The sequence below is a fragment of the Chiloscyllium plagiosum genome, unplaced genomic scaffold (genome assembly GCF_037043375.1).
Source record: "Chiloscyllium plagiosum isolate Xiang-an unplaced genomic scaffold, Cpla_swu_hap1 HiC_scaffold_5, whole genome shotgun sequence".
NCBI classification, from domain to species: Eukaryota; Metazoa; Chordata; class Chondrichthyes; order Orectolobiformes; family Hemiscylliidae; genus Chiloscyllium; species Chiloscyllium plagiosum.
The window spans coordinates 95,279,956-95,307,283 of NW_028270143.1; the positions used below are offsets into that span (position 1 = coordinate 95,279,956).

General features: G+C 40.8%; 1 protein-coding gene across 8 annotated transcripts in view; it reads left to right on the forward strand.

The window, feature by feature from the left end:
- LOC122550321 (zinc finger E-box-binding homeobox 1) overlaps positions 1-27,328 on the forward strand; it is a 178,268-nt gene that overhangs the window by 83,743 nt on the left and 67,197 nt on the right. For all 8 annotated transcript variants that reach the window (XM_087987504.1, XM_087987510.1, XM_087987505.1 and 5 more), the window contains exon 2: positions 11,748-11,951. In XM_087987504.1, coding sequence (XP_087843630.1) covers positions 11,748-11,951 — 204 coding nt within the window. The remainder of the gene's footprint in view (positions 1-11,747; positions 11,952-27,328) is intronic.

Consider the following 27,328-nt stretch of genomic DNA (forward strand, 5'->3'; position numbering starts at 1 on the left):
CTGTCCTTTAACAAATCCATTCTCTCTGTGGCAATGTATCAAATGTTTTTTGACAATAGAGATACTTTGTTTTAATTTCCTGGGGCATAGGCATTGATGCCATTCCTAACTACGTTTTAACTGACATGCATGCCATTGAAGAGGGCATTTAAGAGACGACCACTTTCTTGAGGCTGGAGTACGTAGATTTGATCAAACAAGGATGTCATATTTCCTTCCCTGAAGCACATCTGTGAATTAGGTGGGGTTTTAGAATAATCAATAACTATTTTGATGATTTTCATTACTCAAACTGGCTTCATGTTCCAGAATTGGTACTTTGATATAAATCGAGTGCCATGATGTCCCCTAGTTTACTAGTTTAATGACATTGTCACTGTGTCACTATGTTACCATCTTCCCTATTTATTATATTTGCTGATGCCCATTCATCTACTTTATATAAAAAAAATAAGAAATGCATCAAACAAGATTTCCCTTTTGATAAACTAATTTTGACTTCTAATCACGCAGTGCTTTTCCATGTGCGTTACTAAGAAAGTTCTAATAGATTCCAATGGTTTCCTGATGATTATATTAGCCTTAGTGGTCTGTAGTTCCCTGGTTTTTCTTCTTTCTTGAGAAGAGAAAAGTAGTTTACATTTGCTACTCTCAAATGTAATAGAACCATTTTTGAATCAATGGAATTTGGAAAATCATAGCCACTGCTGCCACTAACTCTGCAATTATCTCCTTTTACAATGATAAGGTCCTGGGAATATATTGGATTTAGGTCTCTTGACTTTCCCCAGTATTTTCTCTCTGATAGTAGCTTAATTTCCTTACTTTTCTTAAAATTTCTCTCGGCTTCCCCCTCTTTCCGGTATGTTTGTTTTCTACTGTCATGGCAGACGTGAAGTATTTGTTTAATACTTTAATCAATTTGCTTATTCCCCATGATAATTTCTGCTACTTCTGCTTCTAAAGGAACTGTTATATTCACACAACTTGTTATATACTTGCAAAAGCTCCTACAATCCACTTTGAAATTCATAATTCGTTTACGCTCCTCTATTATTTTTTTTCCCCCTTTTACCATGTTTTGTAGCCCTTGTTTCTAAACCACGCCTGATCCTCAGTCTTAATACTGTTCTGGACAGCATTTTATAAGCCTCCTCTTCTAATCTAGTACTATCTTTAAGTTTGGGTGAGCTACACATGGGGCTATTTTTCGTGGAATATATTTTCCTGAACATGTTGAGTTCTCTTTCAATGTTTTCCACTGTTTATTTACCGCTATACATTTCAGTCTATTCATTGAATCAATTTGTAGCCATTGCCATCTTTGTACCAGTATAATTGGCTTTGTTTAAGCTCAATGATTGAAATCTATCATTTTCTGTCTTACCAATGATATTATGATTGCTGTTTCCCAGTAGATCTTTATGACTTTACTAAATAACTCTGCTTCATTACAAAATCTAAAATAGCTTTATCCCTAGTTTGTTTCACAACCCATTGCTCCAGGAAACTGTCCAGGAATTTTCTGTGAACTATAGTGACAAGTGTCTTTGATGACTCTTCTATTCTAACTTGAATGTTTGTTGATGGTTTGAGAAAATAATCATCTATTCTGCTCTGCGTTATAATAACCAGGATCTGATGTATAGAATCCAAAAACCATTTTTGGTTACAATAGCATATCTTCCATTGTATTTGGGGTGTGTCTGTTGGTACTCCTGTTGAATTTCTGAACATTACGTGCAAGCAGTATGTTTTATGTCGTGGTCAGGTTCTTAACATCACATGGCTGATTGCTATTATATTGTTAAAACCGGTATTTCTCAATTTTAAAATGACTAATGATTGCTCCCTTCCAGTGACAATACTCAAATTGTTCACATGAGCCTGTTAATGTATTATTCAGTCTTATGTCAATTGGTAAGAGGTAGATAATAGGATCTAGTATTGTCCTCATTGTTGGTCTTCACATATCCTTGTTAGTAGAAAAAGGAGGTAGCTAATAAGATCCATAACCAGGGCTGATAGCCTTATTCAGAGAAACAAATAGCTTTGCTTGAGGGCTGAGGGCAAAATACACACCTATGGCTCCAGATAATGCCTACAGTTCTGAGATAACTAGACCCCACAGTGAATTCTGGCCTCAGTCTGCCAGAGGGCAGGCACACAGTCAAAATTTATAATAAGCCACTATAATAGAGGTTTTTTAATTGTTGAATTCCCAATGCTCTAAATCATTATGATAGGCCATTACAATAGAATTTTTGCTATTGAATTCCTAAAACTTTATAAAGGATTGACATGGGATTTTGAAGGAAGTGGTTGAGATTGTGATATTTGAAAACATCTGCTATCCTTGTCCTTCCAAGTTGTGCAGATTTGGAAGGGACTATCAAAAAAGCCTTGTCAACTTGTCAACTTAAAGCGGTGCATCTTTTAGACCATGTATACATGTCAGCCATTTTGTACTGATGGTGGAGAAACAGGAGGTTAAGCTGATAAATGAATGCCAAGCGATTACTTGTCAGGTGAATATGCATTTTGTAAAGCTCTTCATAGAAAATGTTTACCTAAAGTTAGAGCCCTGGAAATTGAGGATATTATTGACTTGATTAGCAAATTTGCTGAGCAGCAGAAGGTAAACAGGTAATCTAATTGGCCAGACGTGATTAGTGGTTCTGCGGGATGTGTGGGGTCTCAACCATTCATCACATTCATGCTTCACTCGGGTGATCAAATTTAACACACAGCTTTATATTCTGCAAAATTAGGTGGCATTATAACCAAGCTAGATGGAGACATAATCTATTGACATCTCAAATTTTAAGTAAATAAGCAAAACCGATTTTGGTGTCAGAAAATGTGAATTCATCCATATTGGACCGAAAAGTATAGAAGAGGGTACTTTAAGTGGTGAAAAGGTAAAAACAAAGAATCTCCAAAGATAGTGGACAGTGGGGTGAGGGCAGTTGGTCTCCAGGTACAAAATGTAATTAACCAGTAAATAATCAAAAGAGCTGATGAAATGCTGGCCTATAAACCAGAGGAGTAAAATGCAGGATGTTAAAAGTTCTGCTTCAGTTATACTAAGTCCTGGTTCGTGTGTCAAATGAAATGATGGACAAAGTGGTGGATGCAGGTACAGTTGCAATATTTAAAAGATGTTTTGGATAAGCTGAATAAGAAAAGTATAAGGGGTATTGGCGAAGTGCGGGCGGGTATGACTGGTTTAACTTTGGGAACTTGGTTGGTGTGGACTGGTTGGATCATAGTGTCTGTTTCTTGGCTGGATGACCCTGTTTCTGTTTAAAAGTTTAAAGATTCCAGCATCTGTTGTTGTTTGCAGGAGAAAGAAATGTAAATATGTCTACCTTGGTATGTTAAAGGGTTTCTTAATGTTAGGACATTCACTGATTTTTTTTTCATTTGTTTTTTTTTATTATTTTTGGTTTGGAGCTATGAACTGAAATATGATCTTTGGACCACGAGCAGCATTTTGTATTTAAAGAGAACAAACGAGCTGTTAATTGAATTGATGTCAGGCCAGCAAGCTAATTGCAGGTTGTTTCTCTTACAAAAAATGCACTATAGACACTTGGGTTTCGGAGAAACTTTATGCTCAAGCAGATGTTAAATGTGAGCTGGGACCAGTGGTCAGTTTGGAAAGGAGGGGAGAGGCCAGAGTTGGAATTGGTTTATCAACTCTGTTTAAGTCAGAGGATTATAACTGCAAAAGCTGTATAACTATGACTCTGTTTATTGGTATATAATTATGCCATGAAGCCAGTGCACAACAGCAATTTCTAACATTAACTATAGTTAACTTTGCAATGTATGTTGTACTGGACAACAGACTGGCTCCAGTATAGCTCGAGTTTAAAAAAGATTACAAAAGCACCTCCAAAACGTTGGTGACAGCATTATTATTGCTGCATGACATTTTTATACTATTTTTACAAGAACTGATTCAATACTTCAGTTTTTAAATTTTCAATTTTTAACATATGAATAATCCCCTGTGTTATGGGACTAGGAAGCTGGACTTTAAATACTGCAGTCTGTGCTGAAAAATTAGTCTATTTCGGTTCAGCTCATCTACTTTCCCTTTTCCCCCCAAATTTTGTTAATTCTTAGTTTTTTGATTGTTTTTATGAGGAAGAGAAACATGTCTGTCTTCTGATTTTAACATCTTTCTTGTTTTCCTCGTTAACCTGTTGCCCTCATATTTCTGCGCTCTGTGCATTCAAATTTCTCTTTCACCCCTATATGCTCATTCTCCTTACATTATGTATGCTCAATCCTTTTCTGTTCTCTCCCATTCTTCATTTACCCACAGTTTTTACCCTTTCCCTTCCCAAATAGATGGCATGGAAATTTTGAAGTGTTTGAAGGTTTTGAAGTTGTGTTCAAAGCTAAAAGAAACCAAGAAAAACGAGAAGGAATAAAGTGGCTTCTGGGCAACATTTGCCCTATGGGCTGTGTCTCAAATATCATACTTTAAAATCAGGGACCAGCTATTGTAAATAAAACTGTGCTCATGAGCCGTGATGGTCCTGTGTTGAAGTGTTTTGGTGACTTGCCAACGAACATTTTTGTGCTTGTTCTTCTAAATCATGAAAAGGGCTGTTAGGTTTGGCAGATTTGCACAGGGTAACTTAAAGTCATTAATCAGGAAATTTCTCAAGTGCAGCTAATGTTGTCTAGTTACCATTTATGGCCCTTGATTTCCAGGTTGAAGTAATTGCTGTCTGCTTGAAACTAGTTGCTTCCTAATACAGTTCAGTAACTGCTTAATTGACCCAAACACAGATGATCATGATGAATAAAGTTGAAGGAGTTTATTCAGGGGTTTTGTTGAATGAAAACACATATTTTAATACTTTTTGGAACCAGTCTCAACTTTTTCGAGAATTACTAGCGTTTTTAAAATCAGATTTTGTAAACTTCACCCTACATTTTCTTTTGTTACCTGTAAATACAGATCTGCTAAGACATTTGCCACCTGCTATTATCTTTAATGTTGTCTTCCTCTTGAGATGCCTATCCACTTATTTAACCACCCCATTAATTCTTTCTCTCTTATTGCTAACAGCAATCCAGCCTACTAAATGCGAGAGAGCATTTATTTTGCTCATTTTGCTGCTGCTATTAATCAGTGCATATTCATAGAATCATTGAAAATAGGGCTGTAGCAGCTTTTTCATTATTCTTTTGTGAGCCTTATTTTTAACTTTTGCCATTGTCATACCCATTATTTTTAATATATTCTTTTCAGTCTTCTCCCAGAAGAGCCTTTGGCTTAGGTCCAATATTCCTTGGCTTTCAGTCAACATTATTGTTGTATTTCATGGATTCCGCATTAGTTGATGCTCAAGACATCTTTTTGAGCACCTTGTGTTTTGAATTGCAGCATCTTAATAAATGAGTCCTGCTCCATCAGTGTATGAATAAGACCTTCAGTACGTAGTGGACAGTGATTTATTCCTGGAAGTATCTCTTTTACCATGGTCAGGAAGGGTAATTTTTTTTTAAAAGCTGTAGAGATTCAGCAGGACAGGCAGTATCTGTGAAGAGAAACTGAGTCCATGTTTTGGATCAATAACCATTCCCCAGAACTGAGTCATGTTATGTTTACTAATGGGACTACCCTCTGACCTGGTCATTAGTTGGTCATTTTCTAACAGGTAGAGCTGTCCATGCCTAAAATTGCCCTTCATTTTTCTGTCTATTTCTGCATCCATTTGATATGCACAGTACTCTTCACAGAATTGCAGTAGTGCAGAAGGTTGCCATTCGGTCCATCGTGTGCACACCAGCTCTGAGTATATGTCTTTTCCCTGTAACCCTGCATATTGTTTCTATTTAAATAATCATCCAGAGCTGTGCTTTTCCAGTGTCACACTTTTTTTGATCCGATCTCCAGCATCTACACTCCTCATTTTCTCCTGTCTCATCCCTGGAACCATTCTTGTGAACCTCTTCTATATTTTTTCTCGTACATCAAATCCTGTTGAAACTGTGACACCCCAGAATTCTATGTTGTATATTCCAGATGAGGTCTCATCAGTATCTTTTACAAGTTTTTCATCATTTTCCTGCTCTGTCTCCAATAATGAAGCTTAGAATACTATATGCTCTATTAACTGTGCTGTCTACCTGACTTGCCATTAATAATCACTTAGGCACCCAGGTTTCTCTGCTCTTGCACACCCATTTTAGTTCCCTTTTTTAATGCTGTCTGTCCAAGTTCTTTGTACCAAAATGAATTGTCCCTCACTTTACCAGTGAAACTTCATCTGCCATCTATCTGCCCACTCCACTAACAAACCCTTTTGAACTTCTGTCTTTTACCCTGTTTACATTCCTCCCAAGGATTGTGATATCTCTAATCTTTGAAATTCGGTCCAGCAAGATGAGGTAGAGACCATTTATAGATCAGAGAAAGCAAGGATCCCAATAATGACCATTGGGGATCACCACTGCACAACTTTCAGTTGAAAAATAACCTTTTTACTGCTTGTCCCTCAGCCAATTTGTACCCACATGGCTACTGTCCCTTTTTAACTTAAACTCAAAAGGCATTTAATGCCTTTAGGCAACACAGACTGATTTATCAGCTATACTGAACTTCTATGCTATTAAATTATTGTGGTATGCTACCATGCACTTTCTCACACATTGTGAATTATTTTACATGTTTGCAGATTGTGATAATCTTGAACATGCACTTAATTCAGCAACTAACATTGTTTCCTTTTTTTGTAATTACCTATTTTCTTTCTTTCTTTAGTTAGTTCAGTTGATTTTGAGGGCTAGTTTACAATACCAGCAGAGTGATGCCAGCAGAGTTGGTTCATTTCCCATGCTGGCTGAGGTTACCATGAAGATCCTGCCCTCTCAACCTCCTCCCTTACCTGAGGTGTGGTGACCTTCATGTTAAGCCACCACCAGTCGTGTGTCTAATGAACGAACAGCCCTACGGTGTGGTGGGACTAGTGACTTTTACTGTTTGTCTTTTAAAGTGGAATGCAAGACCCTTTGCGTTAAGGTTGATGACACTTAAAATTGTCAAAAGGAACCATTTGTCGCAAGAAATGTACTAAAGAAATAGAAAATAACACATTTACTACAATATTTCAGTCAATTAATGAAGTTTAAGAAGTTTCCTTTGATATTGCAAGTTTGGGTTCAACTTGGAGGAAGCACAAAATGGATTATCAAATGTTAAAAATCACACAACACCAGGTTATAGTCCAACAGGTTTAATTGGAAGCACACTAGCTTTCGGAGCGACGATCCTTCATCAGGTGATTGTGGAGGGCTCGATCGTAACACAGAATTTATAGCAAAAATTTGCTAACAGATGAAAGGCTTAACAGACAATCGATTTTCAATGTATAATTTCAGTTACATCACACTGCAAATTTTTGCTATAACTTAAACCTGTTGGACTATAACCTGGTGTTGTGTGATTTTTAACTTTGTACACCCCAGTCCAACACCGGCATCTCCAAATCATGATTATCAAATGGTAATTAACTGCTATAGTATTCTGGTATCTAAACAGTCATTATAGGTTTTGCAGATCTTGATTGAAATCAATAATCCATTTTTGTGTTGCTTTGCAGCAGTTAGTATTGGGAATCTTGCTTTCTATATCTGTGTCATTAGCAACAAAAGATTTGGAACAATAAGTTCTGTGAACTGAGACCATAGCTTTGAATTAAGAAACTGCTGACATGGTAAACTTAAATTTTTGGAAGGATTGATATTTGCAAACAATACAAAAATGAATAGTCATTGAAATGAGAGCATAACATACAGTGAAACTTCTGGTTCTCGAGTATTTTAGTGATCATGGTGAATAATGTAATTGATCTCATGAATTAGACTTAGTAAAAGATTATTCAAATTCGTTGGTACTGTTCATCTTCTATTTTGTAACTGGCTTATAGCATATTTTACATTGTTACATAAAAATGCACCCAAACTTGCAATATCAAAGGAAACTCCAAATGCCAAATATTATTAAATAGCCTGATTTAAGAACTGCAGCTGTACAATGTTATTTTTGTTATTGTTATAGCCATTTATTGAAGTTCAAATTCTGCTTCATCTTGTCATTTATTGTGTGGAATGTGTCATTTTCTTTTGCTAGTATAATAGAATTGAATGACTATTGCATGGTACTATTTATTCAGGCAAGGTGCTGTTAATACTTGCTTCACAATGTTAACCCATACCTGAATACTCCAGTGATATAGGGCAGAAATTAAGGTCTGCAAATTTGTTAAACTATGTTCCTTCTTGATTTTAATGGCTTCTACAAGATAATATTCATAATTTTACCTTATTTTATGGACTTTAGTGACCTTGATTAATTTTTCTTGTTAGTTATCCAATACTTGGAATTTTTTTTTTGCAGTAATATTTCTTGAAACCATTTATATTATTTAATATTCTGTATTGGACACTTCCTTTGTGTAATAATTTTTAACTTTCGTCTATACTGCTTTTACCAAACTTTCTAATAAGATTTAACTACTTAGAACAGTACAACACCGTACAGGCCCTTCAGCCCACGATATTGTGTCAAACATTTTATCTTGATCTAGGATCAACCTAAACTAAACATCACTTAATTTACTACCATCCATGTAGTTGTCCAGTAATTGCTTAAATGTCCCTAATGTCTCTGACTCTACTACCACCACTGGCAGTGTATTCCACGCATCCACCATTGTGTAAAGAACGTACTTCTGACATCTCCCTTTCCCTTCCTCCAATCACCTCAAAATTATCACTCCTTGTAACAGCCATTTCTGCCCTGGGGAAAAACCCCTCTGGCTATCTACTCTATCTACACCTCTCATTACCTTGTACACCTCTATCAAGTCACCTCTCTTTCTTCCTTCTCTCCAGTGTGAAAATCCCAGGTGACTCAACCTCTCTCCATAAGACAAGCCCTCCAATCCAGGCAGCATCCTGGTAAATCTCCTCTGCACCCTCTCTAAAATATCTACATCCTTTCTGTAACGAGACGACCAGAACTGGACACAATGTTCCAAGTGTGATCTAACCAGGGTTTTATAGAGATGCAGCAAAACCTCGCGGCTCTTTAACAGGGGGACTGAGTTTATGAAAGCCAAAACACCATACGCCGCCTTAACAACCCTATCCACTTGGGTGGCTACTTTGAAGGATCTATATACGTGGACCCCAAGATCTTGCTGTTCCGCCACACTGCCAAGAATCCTGTCTTTAACCGTGTACTCAGCATTCAAATTCAACCTTCCAAAATGAATCACTTTGCGTTTATCCAGATTGAATTCTATCTGCCATTGCTCAGCCCAGATCTCCATCCTGTCACTGTCTTGTTGTAGCCTGCAACAGCCCTTGACACTATTTACAATACCACCGACCTTTGTGTCATTAGCAAATTTACAAATCCACCCTTCCACTTTTTCATCCAAGTCACTTACAAAAACTACAAAGAGGTCCAAGAACTGATCCCTGTGGGACACCACTGGTCACCGATCTCCAGGCAGAATACTTTACTTTTCTTCCATGACCACTTGCTGTCATCTTTCGGCCAGCCAATTCTGTATCCAGACAGTCAGATTTCCTTGTATCCCATAACTCCTAACTTTCTGAATAAGCCTACCATGAGGAACCTTATCAAATGCCTTACTGAAATCCATTTTCACCAAATCCATTGCTCAACCTTTGTCAACTTGTCTCGTCACATCCTCAAAGAACTCATTAAGGCTTTTGAGGAATGACCTGCCCCTCTCAAAACCATACTGACTAACTTTAATCAGACTACGTTTTTCTAAACAGTCTCATAAATCTTATCTCTCAGAATCCTTTCAATACGTTTCTTACCACAGACACAAGACTGACTGACAGGTCTGTAATTCCCAAAGATTTCCCTATTCTCTTTCTTGAACAGAGAAACATTCGCCTCCCTCCAATCATCCGGTACTACTGCTGTGGAGAGTGAGATTGCAAAGATCATCGCCAGAAGCACAGCAGTCTCATTCCTTGCTTCCCATTGTAACCTTGGATATATATGGTCCAGCCCTGAGAACATATCTATCTTGGTGCTTCACAGAATATCCAATACATACACTTTCTTAATATTAATCTGTTCAAGCCTATTAACTTGGTCCATGGTGTTCTCAGTATCAACAAGGACCCCTGTCCAGGGAATACTGAAGCAAAAAACTCATTTAGGGCCTCCCCTACCTCTTGAGACTCCAGGCACAACTTCCCTCCACTATTCCTGATCGGCCCTACCCCCTTCTGATCATTCTTTTATTCCTCACATAAGTATAGAATGCCTTTGGGTTTTCCCCAATCGTTCCTGCCAAGGCTTTTTCATGCCCCCTCTTAGCTCTCCTCAGTCTGTTTTTGAGTTCTTCCCGAGGTACCCTGTAATCCTCCAAAGCTGTGTCAGATCCTTATTCCCTCAACCTTAAGTAATCTTCCTTCTTCCTCTTGACGAGAAACTCCTCTTCTCTTGTCATCCAAGGCTCCTTCACCTTACCATTCCTTGCCTGTCTCAGTGGGTCAAAGTTATCCAACACTCTCAACAAGTGCTCCTTAAACAACCTCCACATTTGTTGTGCATGTTGAGCCTGATGTCGGTGGTGGGCAAGGTGTTGGAGGGAATCCTGAGGGACAGGATATGCATGTATTGGGAAAGGCAAGGACTGATTAGGGATAGTCAACATGGCTTGATGACTTGTTGAGTTTTTTGAAGAAGTTACAAAGAAGATTGATGAGGGCAGAGCAGTAGATGTGATCTATATGGGCTTCAGTAAGGCGTTCGACAAGGTTCCCCATGGGAGACTGGTTAGCAAGGTTAGATCTCATGGAATACAGGGAGAACTAGCCATTTGGATAGAGATCTGGCTCAAAGGTAGAAGACAGAGGGTGGTGGTGGAGGATTGTTTTTCAGACTGGAGGCTTGTGACCAGTGGAATGCCACAAGGATCGGTGCTGAGTCCTCTACTTTTTGTCATTTATATGAATTATTTGGATGTGAGCATAAGCGGTACAGTTAGTAAGTTTGCAGATGACACCAAAATTGGAGGTGTAGTGGACAGCGAAGAGGGTTACCTCAGATTACAATAGGATCTTGACCAGATGGGTCAATGGGCTGAGAAGTGGCAGATGGAGTTTAATTCAGATAAGTGAGAGTTACTGCATTTTGGGAAAACAAACCTTAGCAGAACTTATATGCTTAATGTTAAGGTCCGAGGGAGTGCTGCTGAACCAAGAGACCTTGGAGTGCAGGTTCAGTCTTGAACAAAAGATCACATACAGGGTGAGAGAAAGTAGGCTCAAAACTGAGATGAGGAGAAACTACTTCTCTCTGAGGGTTGTGCAGCTGTGGAGCTCACTGCTCCAGAATGCAGTAGAAGCAGAACCAATCACAGATTCAAGAAATAAATAAATATTCCTAATGGAAAATGTGATAAAGGTCTATGGGTAGGAAAGTGAATTGGAGTCTAGAATAAGATCGGCCATGATCATATTAAATGGTGAAGTGACTTGACGGATAGGATTGTCTACTCCCGTTCCCAATTCCGGTGTGTCTGAGATACAGTGCTATTCTTGATTTTGATACTGTAGTAGCTATCTGTTAGAAGTGACTTCCATTAATACATAGCAGCGTGACTCACAAGGATCCAAATATGTGTAATCACTGATGTTAGCATAATAATTTGTTTTTGTTGCAGTCACCAACTATAACAATGTGGTTGAAGCAAGTTCAGATACAGATGATGAAGATAAATTGCATATTGTGGAAGATGAGAGTGCGACTGATGCTGGAGATTGTGATACAAATGCATTAGAAGATGATTTGCCAACAAAACGTTCAGTATTATCAAGAAAAGAGGAGACAGATGAAGAAAATGAGAGCACCAATTGGATAGATGATGGTAGGTACTTTGGGATTAGTGCTTTGAAACATAACACTGTTTGTCGATTTAATCTAGCATGATGTTGTGGTTATTGGGATTTGGACTGCCTTGCCTGGAACAATGGTTAAATTTGTGTGTGTGGTGCTGGAAAAGCACAGCAGGTCAGGCATCATCCAAGCAGCAGGAGAGTCTGTGTTTTGGCCAAAAGCCCTTCAGCTTTTGCTCAAAACTTCGACTCTCCTACTCTTTGGATGCTGCCTGAGCTGCTGCGCTTTTCTAGCACCACACTCTTGACTCTGATCTCCAGCATTTGCAATCCTCATTTTCACCTACAATGGTTAAATGTCAGTTCCAAGTCCATTAACATAGACAGACATAGAACAGTACAGCACAGAACAGGCCCTTCAGCCCACGATGTTGTGCCGACCACTGATCCTCATGTATGCACCCTTAAATTTCTGTGACCATATGCATGTCCAGGAGTCTCTTAACTGTCCCCAATGACCCTGCCTCTACAACTGCTGCTGGCAACGCATTCCATGCGCTCTCACCTGTGTAAAGAACCCGCCTCTGACATCCCGTCTATACTTTCCTCCAACCAGCTTAAAACTATGACCCCTCATGTTAGTCATTTCTGCCCTGGGAAATAGTCTCTGGCTATCGACTCTATCTGTGCCTCTCATTATCTTGTATACCTCAATTAGGTCCCGTCTTCTCCTCCTCCTCTTCTCCGATGAAAGAAGTCCGAGCTCAGTCAACCTCTCCTCATAAGATAAACCCTTCGGTCCAGGCAGCATCCTGGTAAACCTTCTCTGAACCCTCTCCAAAGCATCCACATCTTTCCTATAATAGGGCGACCAGAACTGGATGCAGTATTCCAAGTGCGGTCTAACCAAAGTTTTATAGAGCTGCAACAAGATCCCACGACTCTTAAACTCAATCCGCCTGTTAATGAAAGCCAAAACACCATATGCTTTCTTAACAACCCTGTCCACTTGGGTGCCCATTTTAAGGGATCTATGTACCTGCACACCAAGATCCCTCTGTTCCTCCACACTGCCACGAATCCTATCCTTTATCCTGTACTCGGCTTTCAAATTCGACCTTCCAAAATACATCACCTCGCATTTATCCAGGTTGAACTCCATCTGCCACCTCTCAGCCCGTCTCTGCATCCTGTCAATGTCCCGCTGCAGCCTACAACAGCCCTCTATACTGTCAACGACACCTCCAACCTTTGTGTCATCTGCAAACTTGCTGACCCATCCTTCAATCCCCTCATCCAAATCATTAATAAAAATTACAAACAATAGAGGCCCAAGGACAGAGCCCTGTGGAACACCACTCACCACTGACTTCCAGGCAGAATATTTTTCTAATACTACCACTCTCTGTCTTCTGTTGGCCAGCCAATTCTGTATCCAGACAGCTAAGTTCCCTTGAATCCCATTCCTCCTGACCTTCTGAATGAGCCTACCATGGGGAACCTTATCAAATGCCTTGCTGAAGTCCATATACACCACTTCCACAGCTCGACCCTCATCAACTTTTCTAGTCACATCCTCAAAGAACTCTATAAGGTTTGTGAGGCATGACCTGCCCCTCACAAAGCTGTGTTGACTGCATTTAATCAAGCCATGCTCTTCCAGATGGTCATAAATCCTATCCCTCAGAATCCTTTCTAACACCTTGCAGATGACAGACGTGAGACTTACTGGTCTGTAATTGCCGGGGATTTCCCTGTTTCCTTTCTTGAAGAGAGGAATTACATTTGCCTTTCTCCAGTCCTCGGGTACGACTCCAGTGGAGAGCGAGGATGAAAAGATCTTCGCAAGTGGCGAAGCAATTACATTTCTCGTTTCCCAAAGCAGCCGAGGACAAATCTGGTCCGGGCCTGGCACTTGTCAATCTTAATGTTTGACAAAATTTTCAGCACATCAGCTTCCTCTATCTCTATCCATTCCAGCATGCACACCTGCTCTTCAAAAGTTTCATTCACTACAAAGTTCGTTTCTTTCGTAAAGACAGAAGGAAAAAACTCATAGGGCTTCCCCTACCTCCTCAGACTCCACACACAAGTTCCCAATGCTATCCCTGATCGGCCCTACTCTTTCTATGACCATTCTCTTATTCCTCACATAAGTGTAAAATGCCTTTGTGTTCTCCCTAATCCGTTCTGCCAAGCCTTTCTCGTGCCCCCTCCTGGCTCTCCTCAGATCATTTCTAAGCTCCTTCCTCGTCTGCCTGTAATCCTGTAGAGCTGAGCTTGACCCTGGCTTCCTCCACCTTATGTAAGCTACCTTTTTCCTTTTGACGAGAAGCTCCACCGCTTTCGTCATCCAAGGTTCCTTTATCTTACCCCTTCTTGCCTGTCTCAGAGGGACATATTTATTCATCACTTGCAACAACTGTTCTTTAAACAGTCTCCACATGTCTATAGTGCCTTTACCATGGAACAATTGCTCCCAATCCATGCTTCCTAACTCATGTCCAATCCCATCATAGTTTAAATATCCTCCCATTTTGCCTAATCCTCTCCTTCTCCATAGCTGTGTAGAATGTGAGGCAGTTGTGGTCACTATCACCAAAATGCTCTCCCACCACAAGATCTGATACCTGCCCCGGCTCGTTTCCGAGCACCAAGTCTAGAATGTCCTCTCCCCTCATCGGCCTGTCAACGTACTGTGTTAGGAAACCCTCCTGAACACACCTTACAAAAACAGCTCCATTCAAATCTTCTGCTCGAAGGAGGTTCCAATCAATATTGAGAAAGTTAAAGTCACCCATTACAACAACCCAATATGTCCACACTTTTCCAAAATCTGCCGACCTATGCTTTCTTCCATCTCCCTGTGCTATTGGGGGGCCTATAGTAAACCCCTAAAGAGGTGACTGCTCCCTTGCTGTTCCTAATTTCCACCCATACTGACTCGGTAGGCAGATCTTCCTCGACAATGGAAGCTTCTGAAGCTGTGATACCCTCTCTGATTAGTAGTGCTACACCCCCTCCTCTTTCTCCCCCCTCCCTATTCTTTTTAAATGCTCTAAACCCTGGAACATCCAGCAACCATTCCTGCCCCTGAGAAACCCATGTCACAACATCACAGCACCAGGTACTGATCCATACTCTAAGTTCATTACTTTTATTCCTGATATTCCTTGCGTTAAAGCAAACACACTTTAACTGATCCCTTGGTTCCTTCTCAGGAAAATCCTTCCCACTAGCTGGTCTACCTCTTGCTATTGCCTCATCTGCAACAACTCTCACCTCCAGTATACAGCTTAGGTTCCCACCCCCCTGCCATACTAGTTTAAACCCTCTCGAACTACTCGAGCAAACCTTCCACCCAGGACATTGGTCCCCTTCCAGTTCAGATGCAACCCGTCCTTCTTGTACAAGTCCCACCTTTCCCAGAAGGCATCCCAATTATCTACATATCTGAAGCCCTCCCTCCTCCACCAGCTGCGCAGCCACGTATTAAGCTGCGCCCGCTCCCTGTTCCTCGCCTCGCTATCTCGTAGTACCGGTAGTAAACTAGAGAACACTACTCTGTTCGTCCTGCTTTGCAGCTTCCATTCTAACTCCCTGAAATCACTTTTTATATCTTCAATCCTTTTCCTGGCTATATCATTAATGCCAATATGTAACAAGATTTCTGGCTGTTCGCCCTCCCCGTTTAGAACCTTATACACCCGATCGGAGACGTCCCAGACCCTGGCACTAGGGATGCAACATACCTTCCGGGAATCCCGATCCTGACCACAAAATCTCATGTTGATTCCCCTAACTATAGAGTCCCCTACCACGAGTACTTTTCTATTCTGCCCCCTTCCCTTCTTTGCCACAGTGTCAGGCTCAGTGCCAGAGAACTGACTGCTATGGCTTTCCTCTGATAGGTCATCCCCCCCCCCCCCCCAGCAGTATCCAAAACGGTATACTTATTGCTGAGGGGAATGTCCACAGGGGATCTCTGCACTGTCTGACTGTCCCCTTTCCTCCCCCCATTCATCCTTGTCCTGAGCCTTAAGTGTGACCAACTCCCGGTAACTCCAATTCCCTAACACGGTTTTCAAGGAGCTGGAGTTGGGTGCACTTCCCACAGATGTAGCCAGCGGAATTGACAAAATGACATTTGTTTCTGGAAAATCAAATCTAATTTCCCCTCAGTCGTTTTGTCTATTATTTTAGATCTTGGACCTCTGGTTTCAAATCTGCTTGCAAAGGAAATGATGTCACCTCTCTTGGTCCAGAGAGGATCCTTCACAATTATGAATATATTACATTACCTTTATTACATTTAAGCTTTCTAGTTCAAATGACAACCATCCCAACTTCTCTAATCTCCCAGATAAATGAAGTCCCGCATCCTCGGTACCCTATGGATAAACCTCCTCTGCAGCCTTCCCAATGTTTTGATCTCCTTTCAAAAGTATGCTGCCCATAATTAGCCAACTGAAATTTAAGATTTAATACGACTGTCTCAATTTTGTATTCAATGTTCCTATTTGGTTTCTTAACTATCTAATCAATTTCCTTTGCCATCTTCAAAGATTTGTGAATACACTCCAAGTCTCTCTGCTGCTGGACACCCCCCAAATAGTACTATTTAAAAATACTGTTGTGTATTTCATTCCTGTGGTGGATTATCTGAAAAATTGGTGGAAGCAGTTTGGATAGAAAATTTCAAAAGGTTATAGGAGGAAAACGTTGCATAGCTCTGAGGGAAAAATCTAGAATGTGAGCCTGAATTGAACAGTTGTTTCAAAGTGCTGGCAGCCTCCTGTGCTGCAAGATTCTTGAATTCTGTCTAGAAAAATATTGCCTTAAGTAATTTGTGGCTAGTTCTTCATAAAACTAGCAACTATTGGATTTGCAATTTTAGATCATTCGTTAGCAGGCCAAATTGAAGTTTGGCCAAAGTCCCAAAGGATTATAAAACTGCCAGTTTAACACGCTCATTCAAAAAGGGAGACAAAAATCACAGTTAGCTACAGATCTGTTAGCTTGACATAAGGCATTGGGAAGATGTTAGACTCTGTTGCAAAGGATGTCATAGCAGACCATTTAGAAGCACAATAAAATCAAACGGTCAGCATGGTGTATTAAAATCATGTTTGACAACAAGCAGGATAGATCAAGTGGATCCAGTAGATGTAAGAAATTGGGAATTCCAAAAATCTGTATTTTCTGTCAAAGACTGCTTAGTAGGATAAGGGCTCTTGATGGGGGTAGTATATTAGCATCAATAGAGGATTAACTAACAAATAGAATATACAAAATTGAAATTCGGGGGATATTTTCAGGGTTGCCGCAGAGATCATTACTGGGGCCACAGTTGTTTACAATATATATTAATGACTTGCATGACCAGGAGTGAATGTACTGTCGCCAGGATTGCGGATGATGCAAACATTAGTTGCAAGTTAAGTAGTGAAGATAACACAAGCATCTACAGAAGGATATAAATGGTTAAGACAGCAACAACTTGACAAATAAAGTATAATGTAGAGAAAATGAGGTTGTGCAGTTTGACGGGAACAGTAGAAGAGCTAAATATTAAATTTGGGGAGAAAAATCTCAAGTTGCAGCACAGGGATTGTCGTGCATAAATCATGAAAAGCTAGCATCTGAGTTCAGCAGGTAATAGGGAAGGCAAATAAACTGTTGGTCTTTTATTTCAAAGGAATGGTATATTAAAATAGGGAGATCTTGCTAAAACTATTCAAGGCTATACTGGGAATTCTGTGAATAGTTTCCTTCCTTTTTTCTCAGGAAATATGTACTGGTATTGAAGGCCATGAAACATACAAACAGGATTAGTCCATTTGGCCCATTTGAGTCTGCTGTGCCATGCGATCATGACTGATGCATTTCTCAATACCATTCTCCTACTTTCTCCACAGGGCCCTTAATCACCGAGTTTTGAGAACATTTGTACCTTGGGTTGAGGTTCTGGATGGAAGTTTGCTCGCTGAGCTGGAAGGTTTGTTTTCAGATGTTTTGTCACCATACTCGGGAACATCATAATTGACCCTCTGGTGAAGCGCTGGTGTTATCCTGCTTTCTATATAAACACATAAATAGAAAGCAGGACATAACACCAGTGTTTCACCAGCGGCTTACTGATGTTACCTAGTATGGTGACAAAACATCTAAAAACATTACCTTTCAGCTCAGCGAGCAAACTTACATCCACAACCCTTAATAGAACATAGAACATTATCTTGCAGTACAGGCCTTTCGGCGCTCGATGGTTCCACAGGTCGGTGCAACAATCTGAAGCCCATCTATCTTACACTATTCCATTTTCATCCATATGCCTATCCAATAACCATTTAAATGCCCTTAAAGTTGGCGAGTATACTACTGTTACAGGCAGTGCGTTACATGCCCTTACTACTCTCTCTAAGTAAAGAAACTATCTCTGACATCATGTCCTATATCTATCACCCCTTAACTTAAAACTGTCCCCTCATACTGGCCAAACAGCATCTGAGGAAAAAGGCTCTCACTGTCCACCTTATCTAACCCTCTTGTATGTCTCAATCAAGTCACCTCTCATTTGCCTTCTCTCTAATGAAAGCAGCCTCAAATCCCTCAACCTTTCCCCATAAGACCTTCCCTCCATGCCAGGCAGCATCCGAGTAAACCTCCTCTGCACCCATTCCAAAACTTCTGCATTCTCCTTTAATCTGGTGACCAGAACTGTACGCAATACTCCAAGTGCGGCTACACCAGAGTTTTGTGCAGCTGCAGCATGACCTTGTGGCTCTGAGACTCCATCCCTCTACCAGTAAAAGCCAGCACACTATATGCCTTCTTACCAACTCTATCAACCTGGGTGGCAACTTTCAGGGATCCATGTACATGGATACAGAGATCTCTCTGTTTATCTGCTCTACTAATAATCTTACCATTAGCCCAGTACACCCTATTACTGTTGTTCCCTCCAAAGTGAATCACCTCACACTTTTCTGTATTAAATTCCATTTGCCACCTCTCAGTCCAGCTCTGCAGCTTATCTATGTCCCTCTGTAACCTGCAACATCCTTCAGCACTATCCACAACTCCACCAACCTTAGTGACATCTGCAAATTTACTAACCCATCCTTCTATGCCTTCATCTAGGTCATTTGTAACAATGACAAACAGCAGTGGCCCCCAACTGATCCTTGCGATACACCATGAGTAGCTGAACTCCAGGATGAACATTTTCCAACAACTACCACCCTCTGTTCTTTCAGCTAGCCAACTTCTGATCCAAACTACTAAATCACCCTCAATCCCATGCCTCCATATTTGATACAATAGCCTACTGTGGGGAACCTTTATCAAACGCCTTACTGAAATCCATATACACGACATTAACTGCGTTATCCTTATCCACCTGTTTGGCCACCCTCTCAAAGAACTCTGTGTTTGTGAGGCATGACCTACCATTCACAAAAGTGTTAACTATCCCTAATCAACTTATTCATCTCCTAGATGATGATAAATCCTATCTTTTTATAATCTTTTCCAACACTTTACCACAACCAAGATAAGATTCACTGGTCTCTAATTACCAGGTTTGCCTCGACTCCCCTTGAACAAGGGAACAACATTTGCTATCCTCCAGTCTTCTGGCACTATTCCTGTGGAGGGGGTTAGTGTGGTGCTGGAAAAGCACAGCAGTTCAGGCAGCATCTGAGGAGCAGGAAAATCGACGTTTCGGGCAAAAGCCCTTCATCAGGAATACAGCCAGAGTGCCTGAAGGGTGGAGAAATAAATGAGTGGAGGGTGGGGGTGGGGAGAAATTACTATTCCTGTAGACAATAACAACATTAAGATCAGAGCCAAAGGCTCTGCAGTCTCCTCCCTGGCTTCCCAGAGAATCTGAGGATAATTCCATCAGGCCCAGGCAACTTAGCTATTTTCACACTTTCCAGACTTACTAATACCACCACCTTGCAAACGTCATTCCCATCTAGTCTAGCAGCCTGTGTCTCAGCATTCTCCTCGACAACATTGTCTTTTTCAGTATGAATACTGACAAAAAAATATTCATTTAATACTTCCCCTATCTCCTCGGACTCCACACACAACTTCCCACTACTATCTTTGGCCCTAATCTTGCTCTAGTCATTCTTTTATTCCTGATATACCTATAGAAAGCTTTAGGGTTTTCTTTGATCTTACTCGCCCATGACTTCTCAATACCCCTCCTGGCTCTTCTTAGCACTCTCTTTAGGTCTTTCCCAGCTAACTTGTCACACTCAAGTGCCCTAACTGAGCCTTCACGTCTCATCCTAATAATTGTCGCCGCCTTTCTTGACAAGAGATTCAACTTTGTTAGTAAACCACGCTCCCTCGCTCAACCATTTCCTGCCTGCCTGACAGGTACATACTTAGGACACGCAGTAGCTGTTCCTTGAATAAGCTGCACATTGCAATTGTGCCCATCCCCTGCAATTTCCTTATCCATCCTAAATCTTGCCATAATCTATCATAATTACCTTTCTCCCAGCAACAACTCTTGCCCTGCGTTACACTATACCTTTCTATCACTAAAGTAAACATAAACGAATTGTGGTCACTATCACCAAATTTCTCACCTACCTCCAATTCTAACACCTGGCCAGGTTCATTTCCCAGTACCAAATCCAATGGCCCTCACCCCTTGTTGGCTTGTCTACATACTGTCAGGAAACCATTCTGCACACATTGGACAAAAATTGACCTACTTAAAGAACTCTAACTATACTATTCCCAGTCAATATTTGGAAAGTCCCCCATTACAACTTCCCTGTTGCTCTTGATCCTATCCAGAATTATCTTTGCTATCATTTCTTCTACATCTCTAATTATTTGGAGGCCTATAGAAAACTCCGAACAAGGTGACTTCTCTCCTTTCCTGTTTTTAACCTCAGCCCATAATACTTCAGTAGACGAGTTCTCAGATGTCCTTTCTGCCACCATAATATTGTCCTTGACCAACAATGCTACACCTCCCCTCTTTCACCATTTTTACTGTTCTTACTGAAACATCTAAATCCTGGAACCTGCAACAACCATTCCTGTCCCTGCTCTATCCATGTCTCCGAAATGCCCACAACATCAAAGTCTCAGGTACCAACCTATGCTGCAAATTCACCCACCTTATTCCAAATGCTGCTGGTGTTGAAGTAGACACACTTCAAACCACCTTCCTGCTTGCCGGTGAACTCTTGTGACCTCAACCATATATCTGACCTCTCTACTCTCAATGTCCTGAACACTGGAACTGCAATTTAAGTTTCTATCTCTCTGCTAAATTAGTTTAAACCCTCCCGAATAGCATTAGAAAATATACTTCCCAGGATATTGGTACCCATCTGGTTCAGGTGTAGATCATCCTGTTTGTAAATGTCCCACCTACACCAGAATAACCCCCAATTATCCAAATAAATCCCCTCTCCTGCACCATCCCTGTAACCATGTGTTCAACTCCTCACTCTCCCTATTCCTCGCCTCACTAGCATATGGCACAGGCAACAAACCAGACATAACAACTATTTGTTCTAGCACTAAGCTTTCACCTTAGCTGCCTGAATTTCTACCTTAAATCCCTAATCCTTTTCCTACCTATGTCGTTAGTGCCAATGTGGACCACGACTTGGGGCTGCTGCTCCTCCTCTCCCTCAAGGATCCAGAAAACAGAGATATCATGAACCCTGGCACCTGGGAGGCAACACACCAACCGTGAGTCTCTCTCGTTCCCACAGAACCTCCTATCTGTCCCCCTAACTATGGAGTCCCCAGTGACGAATGCTTTGTTCATCCACCCACCCTCCGCCTCCTGAGCACCAGGGCAGACTCTGTGCCAGAGACCTGTACCCCCTGGTAAGTTGTTCCACCGCAACAGTATCCAAAACTGTATACTTGTTATTGAGGGGAACAGCCACAGGCATTTCCTTAATGTCCCTGCCAATCAAGAACCAACCTATCTTTCTGCCAAATACCTCAATAACTTGATCTCCACAGCTTCTGTGGCAATGCGTTGCTTACATTCACCACCCTCTTGCTGAAGAAATTTGTACTCCTCTAAATGCTGAAGGTTTGTCCCTTCATTCTGAAGCTGTGCTGTCTGTCCTAGTCTCTTCTACTAGTAGAAACATCATCTCCACGTATGTTCTATTCAGGCCTCTTTGTATTCTGTAAGTATCAATAAAATTCCCCCTCATCCTTCTAAACACCATCAAGTACAGACCCAGAGTCCTCAACCACTCCTCATATGACAAGCCATTCATCCCTAGGATCATTCCTATAAACAGTGCAAGGAAGGTTCATTAGGTTGATTCAGGCTAGGGAAGGATTTTCTTGTAAGGAATGGTTGAGTAGGTTGGGTTTGTACTTATTGGCGTTTAGAAGAATTAGAGGACACCTTATTGAAAAATACCAACTTCTTAGGGAAAGTGACAGGGTAGATGTGGAGAAGTTAGAACATAGAACATTACAGTGCAGTACAGGGCCTTCGGCTCTTGATTTTGCGCCAACCTGTGAAACTAATCTGAAGCCCATCTCATCTACATTATTCCATTCTCCTCTATATGTCTAACCAATGGCCATTTAAATGCCCTTAAAGTTAGTGAGTCTGCTACTATGGCAGGCAGTGTGTTCTATGTTCCTACTACTCTGAGTAAAGAAACTACCTCTGATATATGTCTTATATGTATCACTCCTCAATTTAAAGCTGTGTCACCTCATGCTAGCCGTCACCATCCAAGGAAAAAGGTGCTCACTGTCCACATTATCTGACCCTCTGATTATCATATGTCTCAATTAAGTCCCCTCTCAGCCTACTCTCTAATGAAAACAGCTTCAAGTCCCTCAGCCTTTCCTTGTCAGACCTTCCCTCCATACCCGGCAACATCCTAGTGAATCTGCTCTGAACACTTTCCAAAGCTTCCACATCCTTCTTATAATGCGGGTGACCAGAACTGTACACAGTACTCCAAGTATGGCCGCACTAGCCTTTTGTATATACCAATAAAAGCTAACACACCATATACCTGGGTGGCAACTTTCAAGGATCCATGTACCTTGACATTGAGATCTCTGTGCTGATTGACACTACCAAGAATCTTACCATTAGCCCAGTACTCTGCATTCCTGTTATTCCTTCCAAAGTGAGTCACCTCACACTTATGGACCTTAATCTCCATTTGCTGCCACCAGCCCAGCTCTGCAGCTTATCAATGTCCCAATGTAATCTAAAACATCCTTCGTCACTATCCACAACTCCACCGACCTTAGTGTCATCCACAAATTTACTAACCCATCTTTCTATGCCCTTATCAAGGTCACTTATAAAAATGACAAACAGCAGTGGATCCAAAATAGATCCTTGCGGTGCATCACTAGTGATTGGACTCCAGGGTAAATATTTCCCATCAACGCCACCCTCTGTCTTCTAAATCACCCTCAATCCCATGCCTCTGTATTTTGTGCAATATCCTACCTTGGGGAACCTTATCAAACGCCTTACTGAAATCCTTATACGCCACATCAACTGGTTTACCCTCATTCACCTGTTTGGCCACCTTCTCAAAGAACTCCATGTTTGTGAGGCATGACCTACCCTTCACAAAACCGTGTTGACTATCCCTAATCAACTTATTCATCTCTAGATGATTATAAATTCTATCTCTTCTAACCTTTTCCAACACTTTACCCACAACCAAAGTAAGGCTCACAGGCCTATAGTTGCTAGGGTTGTCTCTACTCCTAGCATAAATCCCATCTGGCCAAAGGGACTTAATTGTTTTTAAAGTTGTTTCCCCTTGTGAGAGTGTCGAGAAGCAGTGAGCATATTCTCAGTCAGGTGTCTCCCATTTAAGCTGAGATGATTAGAATCATGCCTGGCATAAAGGAAGATGGTTGTGGTTGTTTGACGCCAGTTAGCGCAGCTTCAGGACATCTCTGTTGGAGTCCATTGGGATAGTGTTCTACACTCACTCAGCTGATTCATTGATGTCCTGTCCTCCATTATAAGGTCGGAAGTGGGCATGTTTGTTTGCGCAATATTCAGTGCCATTCATGCCTCCTCAGGTACTGAAGCAATTGATGTTCAAATGCAGCAAAATCTGGATAATAGCCCAGGCTTGGGCTGACAATTAGCAAGTAACACTTGTGCCATACAAATGCTAGGCAATGAGAGGTGATCTAACCACTGCAACTTGACATTAAATGTTATCATCACTGAATTTTCATTATCAACATGCTGGGGGCTACCATTGACCAGAAACTTGCTGCAGTTGCTGCATAAACACAGTGGCTACAGGAGCAGGTCAGAGGCTAGAAATACTACGGCGAACAACTCCTTCCTGACTGCCCAAAACCTTTCCCCAATCTCCAAGGCACAAGTCAGGAGTGTGATGGAACACTCCCCACTTTCCTGGATGAGTTTAGCTTTGGCAGCCATCAAGAAGTTTGACACCATCCAAGACAAAGCAGCCTGCTTGACTGGCACCACATCCATAAACATCCACTGCCTCCATTACTGATGCACAGTAGCAGAATTGTATTTTATCTACAAGATGCACTGCAGGAATTCCTAAAGATTCATAACACCTTCAAACTCACAACTACTTGCATCTGGAACAGGGGCAACAGATACATGGGAGCATCACCACCTACAAGTCCCCCTCCAAGTCACTCACTATCCTGACTTTAAAATATATTTGTTCCTTCACTGTTGCTGGGTCGAAGTCCTGGAATTCCCCCTCTCATGGCATTGTGGGTCAACCTACAGCATGTGAACGCCAGAGTTCAAGAAGGCCACTTGTCGTTGCCACCAACACCTCGGGACAGGTGATTAATGCTCACCAGCAAGCAGTACTCGCTCTCCACAAGTGAATAAAAAAAAGTTAAGGAATTTCCTCTGTGGGTTGTGAATCTGTTGAACACAACAGAGTGCTGTTCAGGCTGGACCGTTCTACATATTCAAGGTGAGGGAATCGAAGGTTACGGGATTACGTCCAGAAACGAATTCAGGATTAGTACATTAGCCATGATGGGCAAAATGGCTGCCTTGTACTGATCAGTATACCTGAAGTTGACTGGGAGTTGAAGTTAATGTATAAATGCAAAATTATCAACTTCATATTACTGAGGAAAGACACATTTTGCCAAAGTTTTTTGCCTGATCTCACCAGGACAATTGGCAAAAATGGCAATTCAAGGGGAAAATCGACATTTAATACTGCATGAGAGGAGAATGCTGGTCGGTTTATGAGTAGACTCTGGTGGGGACATTGCCATGGAGAATGCGTCCATTAATGCCGATTGACAATTAACTACCAAACTTTGTTTAAATTTAAAACCAGGCAGGTTGCTGCTGGTCAGACCACTGTCCTAAGAAATAAACCAATGAATAGCTGTCGCCTACTTGATTGAGTTGAAATGAGCATGTACATGTTCTTTCTCTTAACAAAGAACTTTTTTTTTAGGATAAATATGTGTAGCATTCAGTACACAAATTGGTTACCTATGTAATGCCCTGTGCGTGCAGGATTGTCCAACAAATGTCTAATTGCAGAATTGCATCTCGTGTTGGACATTGAAGAATAATGCTAATAACCATTTTAGCATTGGACTATCAAATGACTCTCATCTATTTTGTTACAAAAACCTGAAATTTCTTGAATCCTGATTTATGAAGCTATTGTTAAAAGCAACCTGGGTGTTGTTTTTCATAAAGTCCCTGAATGCTAACATGCAGGTGTAGTAAGCAATTAGCAAGGCAAGTTGTCTGTTGACCTTTATTCCAAGACTGCTTTATTAAGAATTAAAGACGACTTGCTATAATTTATATGGAATGAGATTTAGCAAGATTATGTACAGTTTTGGCCTGCCTTTGGGAAAGACAGACTTGCAATACCTGGAGTGCAACAAGGATTCACCAGAGTGATCTCTGTAATGGTGAGGTGTCTTATATGGAGAGGTGGAATAGGCTGGGCCTCTAATCTCTACAGTTTAGAAGAATACTCGAGTAAAAGTTGGTCTCATGTAAAAGTTGACCACCTATGTTTTGGCCAAAATATCTGGAATTTTCCATGTATCTTGTATAAAAGTTGACCCTAGTTCCTCACAGATAACAGATCAACATTTGAGTCATGAGTAGATAATGTTACAGTGAGGAAATGAATTTCTTTCTCTTGGTGTGAATTGTACATTAAAACACATAACAGCAACATTAAGCTACAGATTTCTTAAGTTCATTGTCAAATGAACATTAAATTCATTTTTTATTTGGCCGTCCCACTCTGTTCTGGTCCTCAGCTGCACCAATGTTGTCATTGCTCAAAGGTAAGTTCCGGACAGAATAATTACTAATTCATTTTTGTTTCTACTGTCTTTATCAGGTAATTACCATAATTTGATTTTTTTTTTCTCTTGTTGTTTTGAGATCAATTGGACATATGCTTAGAAGATAGTATTTTGGGCTGTCATGAATTTCAGCCCCTCAATAGTAGTATTTATGTCATAGTCAACCCCATAAGTTAACCTTAATAAATAGTCTAAAAATCATGATTTTTACATGAGTATATACAGTAATCAGTGATTTCATTGAACCATGCAAAATTGTCACAGGGCTCCAGAAGGTAGTAATAGGACAGATGATTTCCCTGCTTGGGGGAAGGGGCTTTTGAATCAGACTCTGAACAAGAAATAGGCCATATAGGACTGAGATGAGACATTTCTTTGGAGGATGGTAAATCTTTGAAATTCTCTATACCAGAGCTCTGGAAGCTTGGTCATTGAAAATATTCAAATCAAAAATGTTATAATGTTGAAAGATTTGGCGATTGCGGTGGAAATTGATGTTGAGGTTGAATGTCAGCTATAATCTAGCTGAATGACAGAACAGGCTCAATGGCCATGGCAGTAATTCAGTTCAGGGGCTGAATAGCCTATTTGTGCTCCTATTTCCAGAGCTCAGATTTTCCTAAACCATGCTTACCTAACTTGGTGTCTCTGGTCAGATTACAGAGGGTTGATGAGAGCAGTGCTATTGATGTGGTGTACATAGACATCCATTTCATGAAGTGCGGTGCAACAGACTGCTAGGCAGAGCAGCATTGCTACAAATTGGACTGAATAACAAGATATAGAAAAGACAAATGGGAATAAGAAATGTGGTAGAGAAATAGAGTGCTAGGATCAAACAGGGATATAATGGGAAAAGCACAAGTTATGCTAAAAAAGACTAGTCTTAAGGCTTTGTGCCTTAATGCAAGGAACATTCGCAATAAATTTACATGAATTAATGGTATATAGATCAAAACAGGTGTGATAGTTGAGACTTTGGAGACATGGCTACAGGGTGACCAGGATAGGAACTGAACATCCAGGGGTATTCCATATTTGGGAA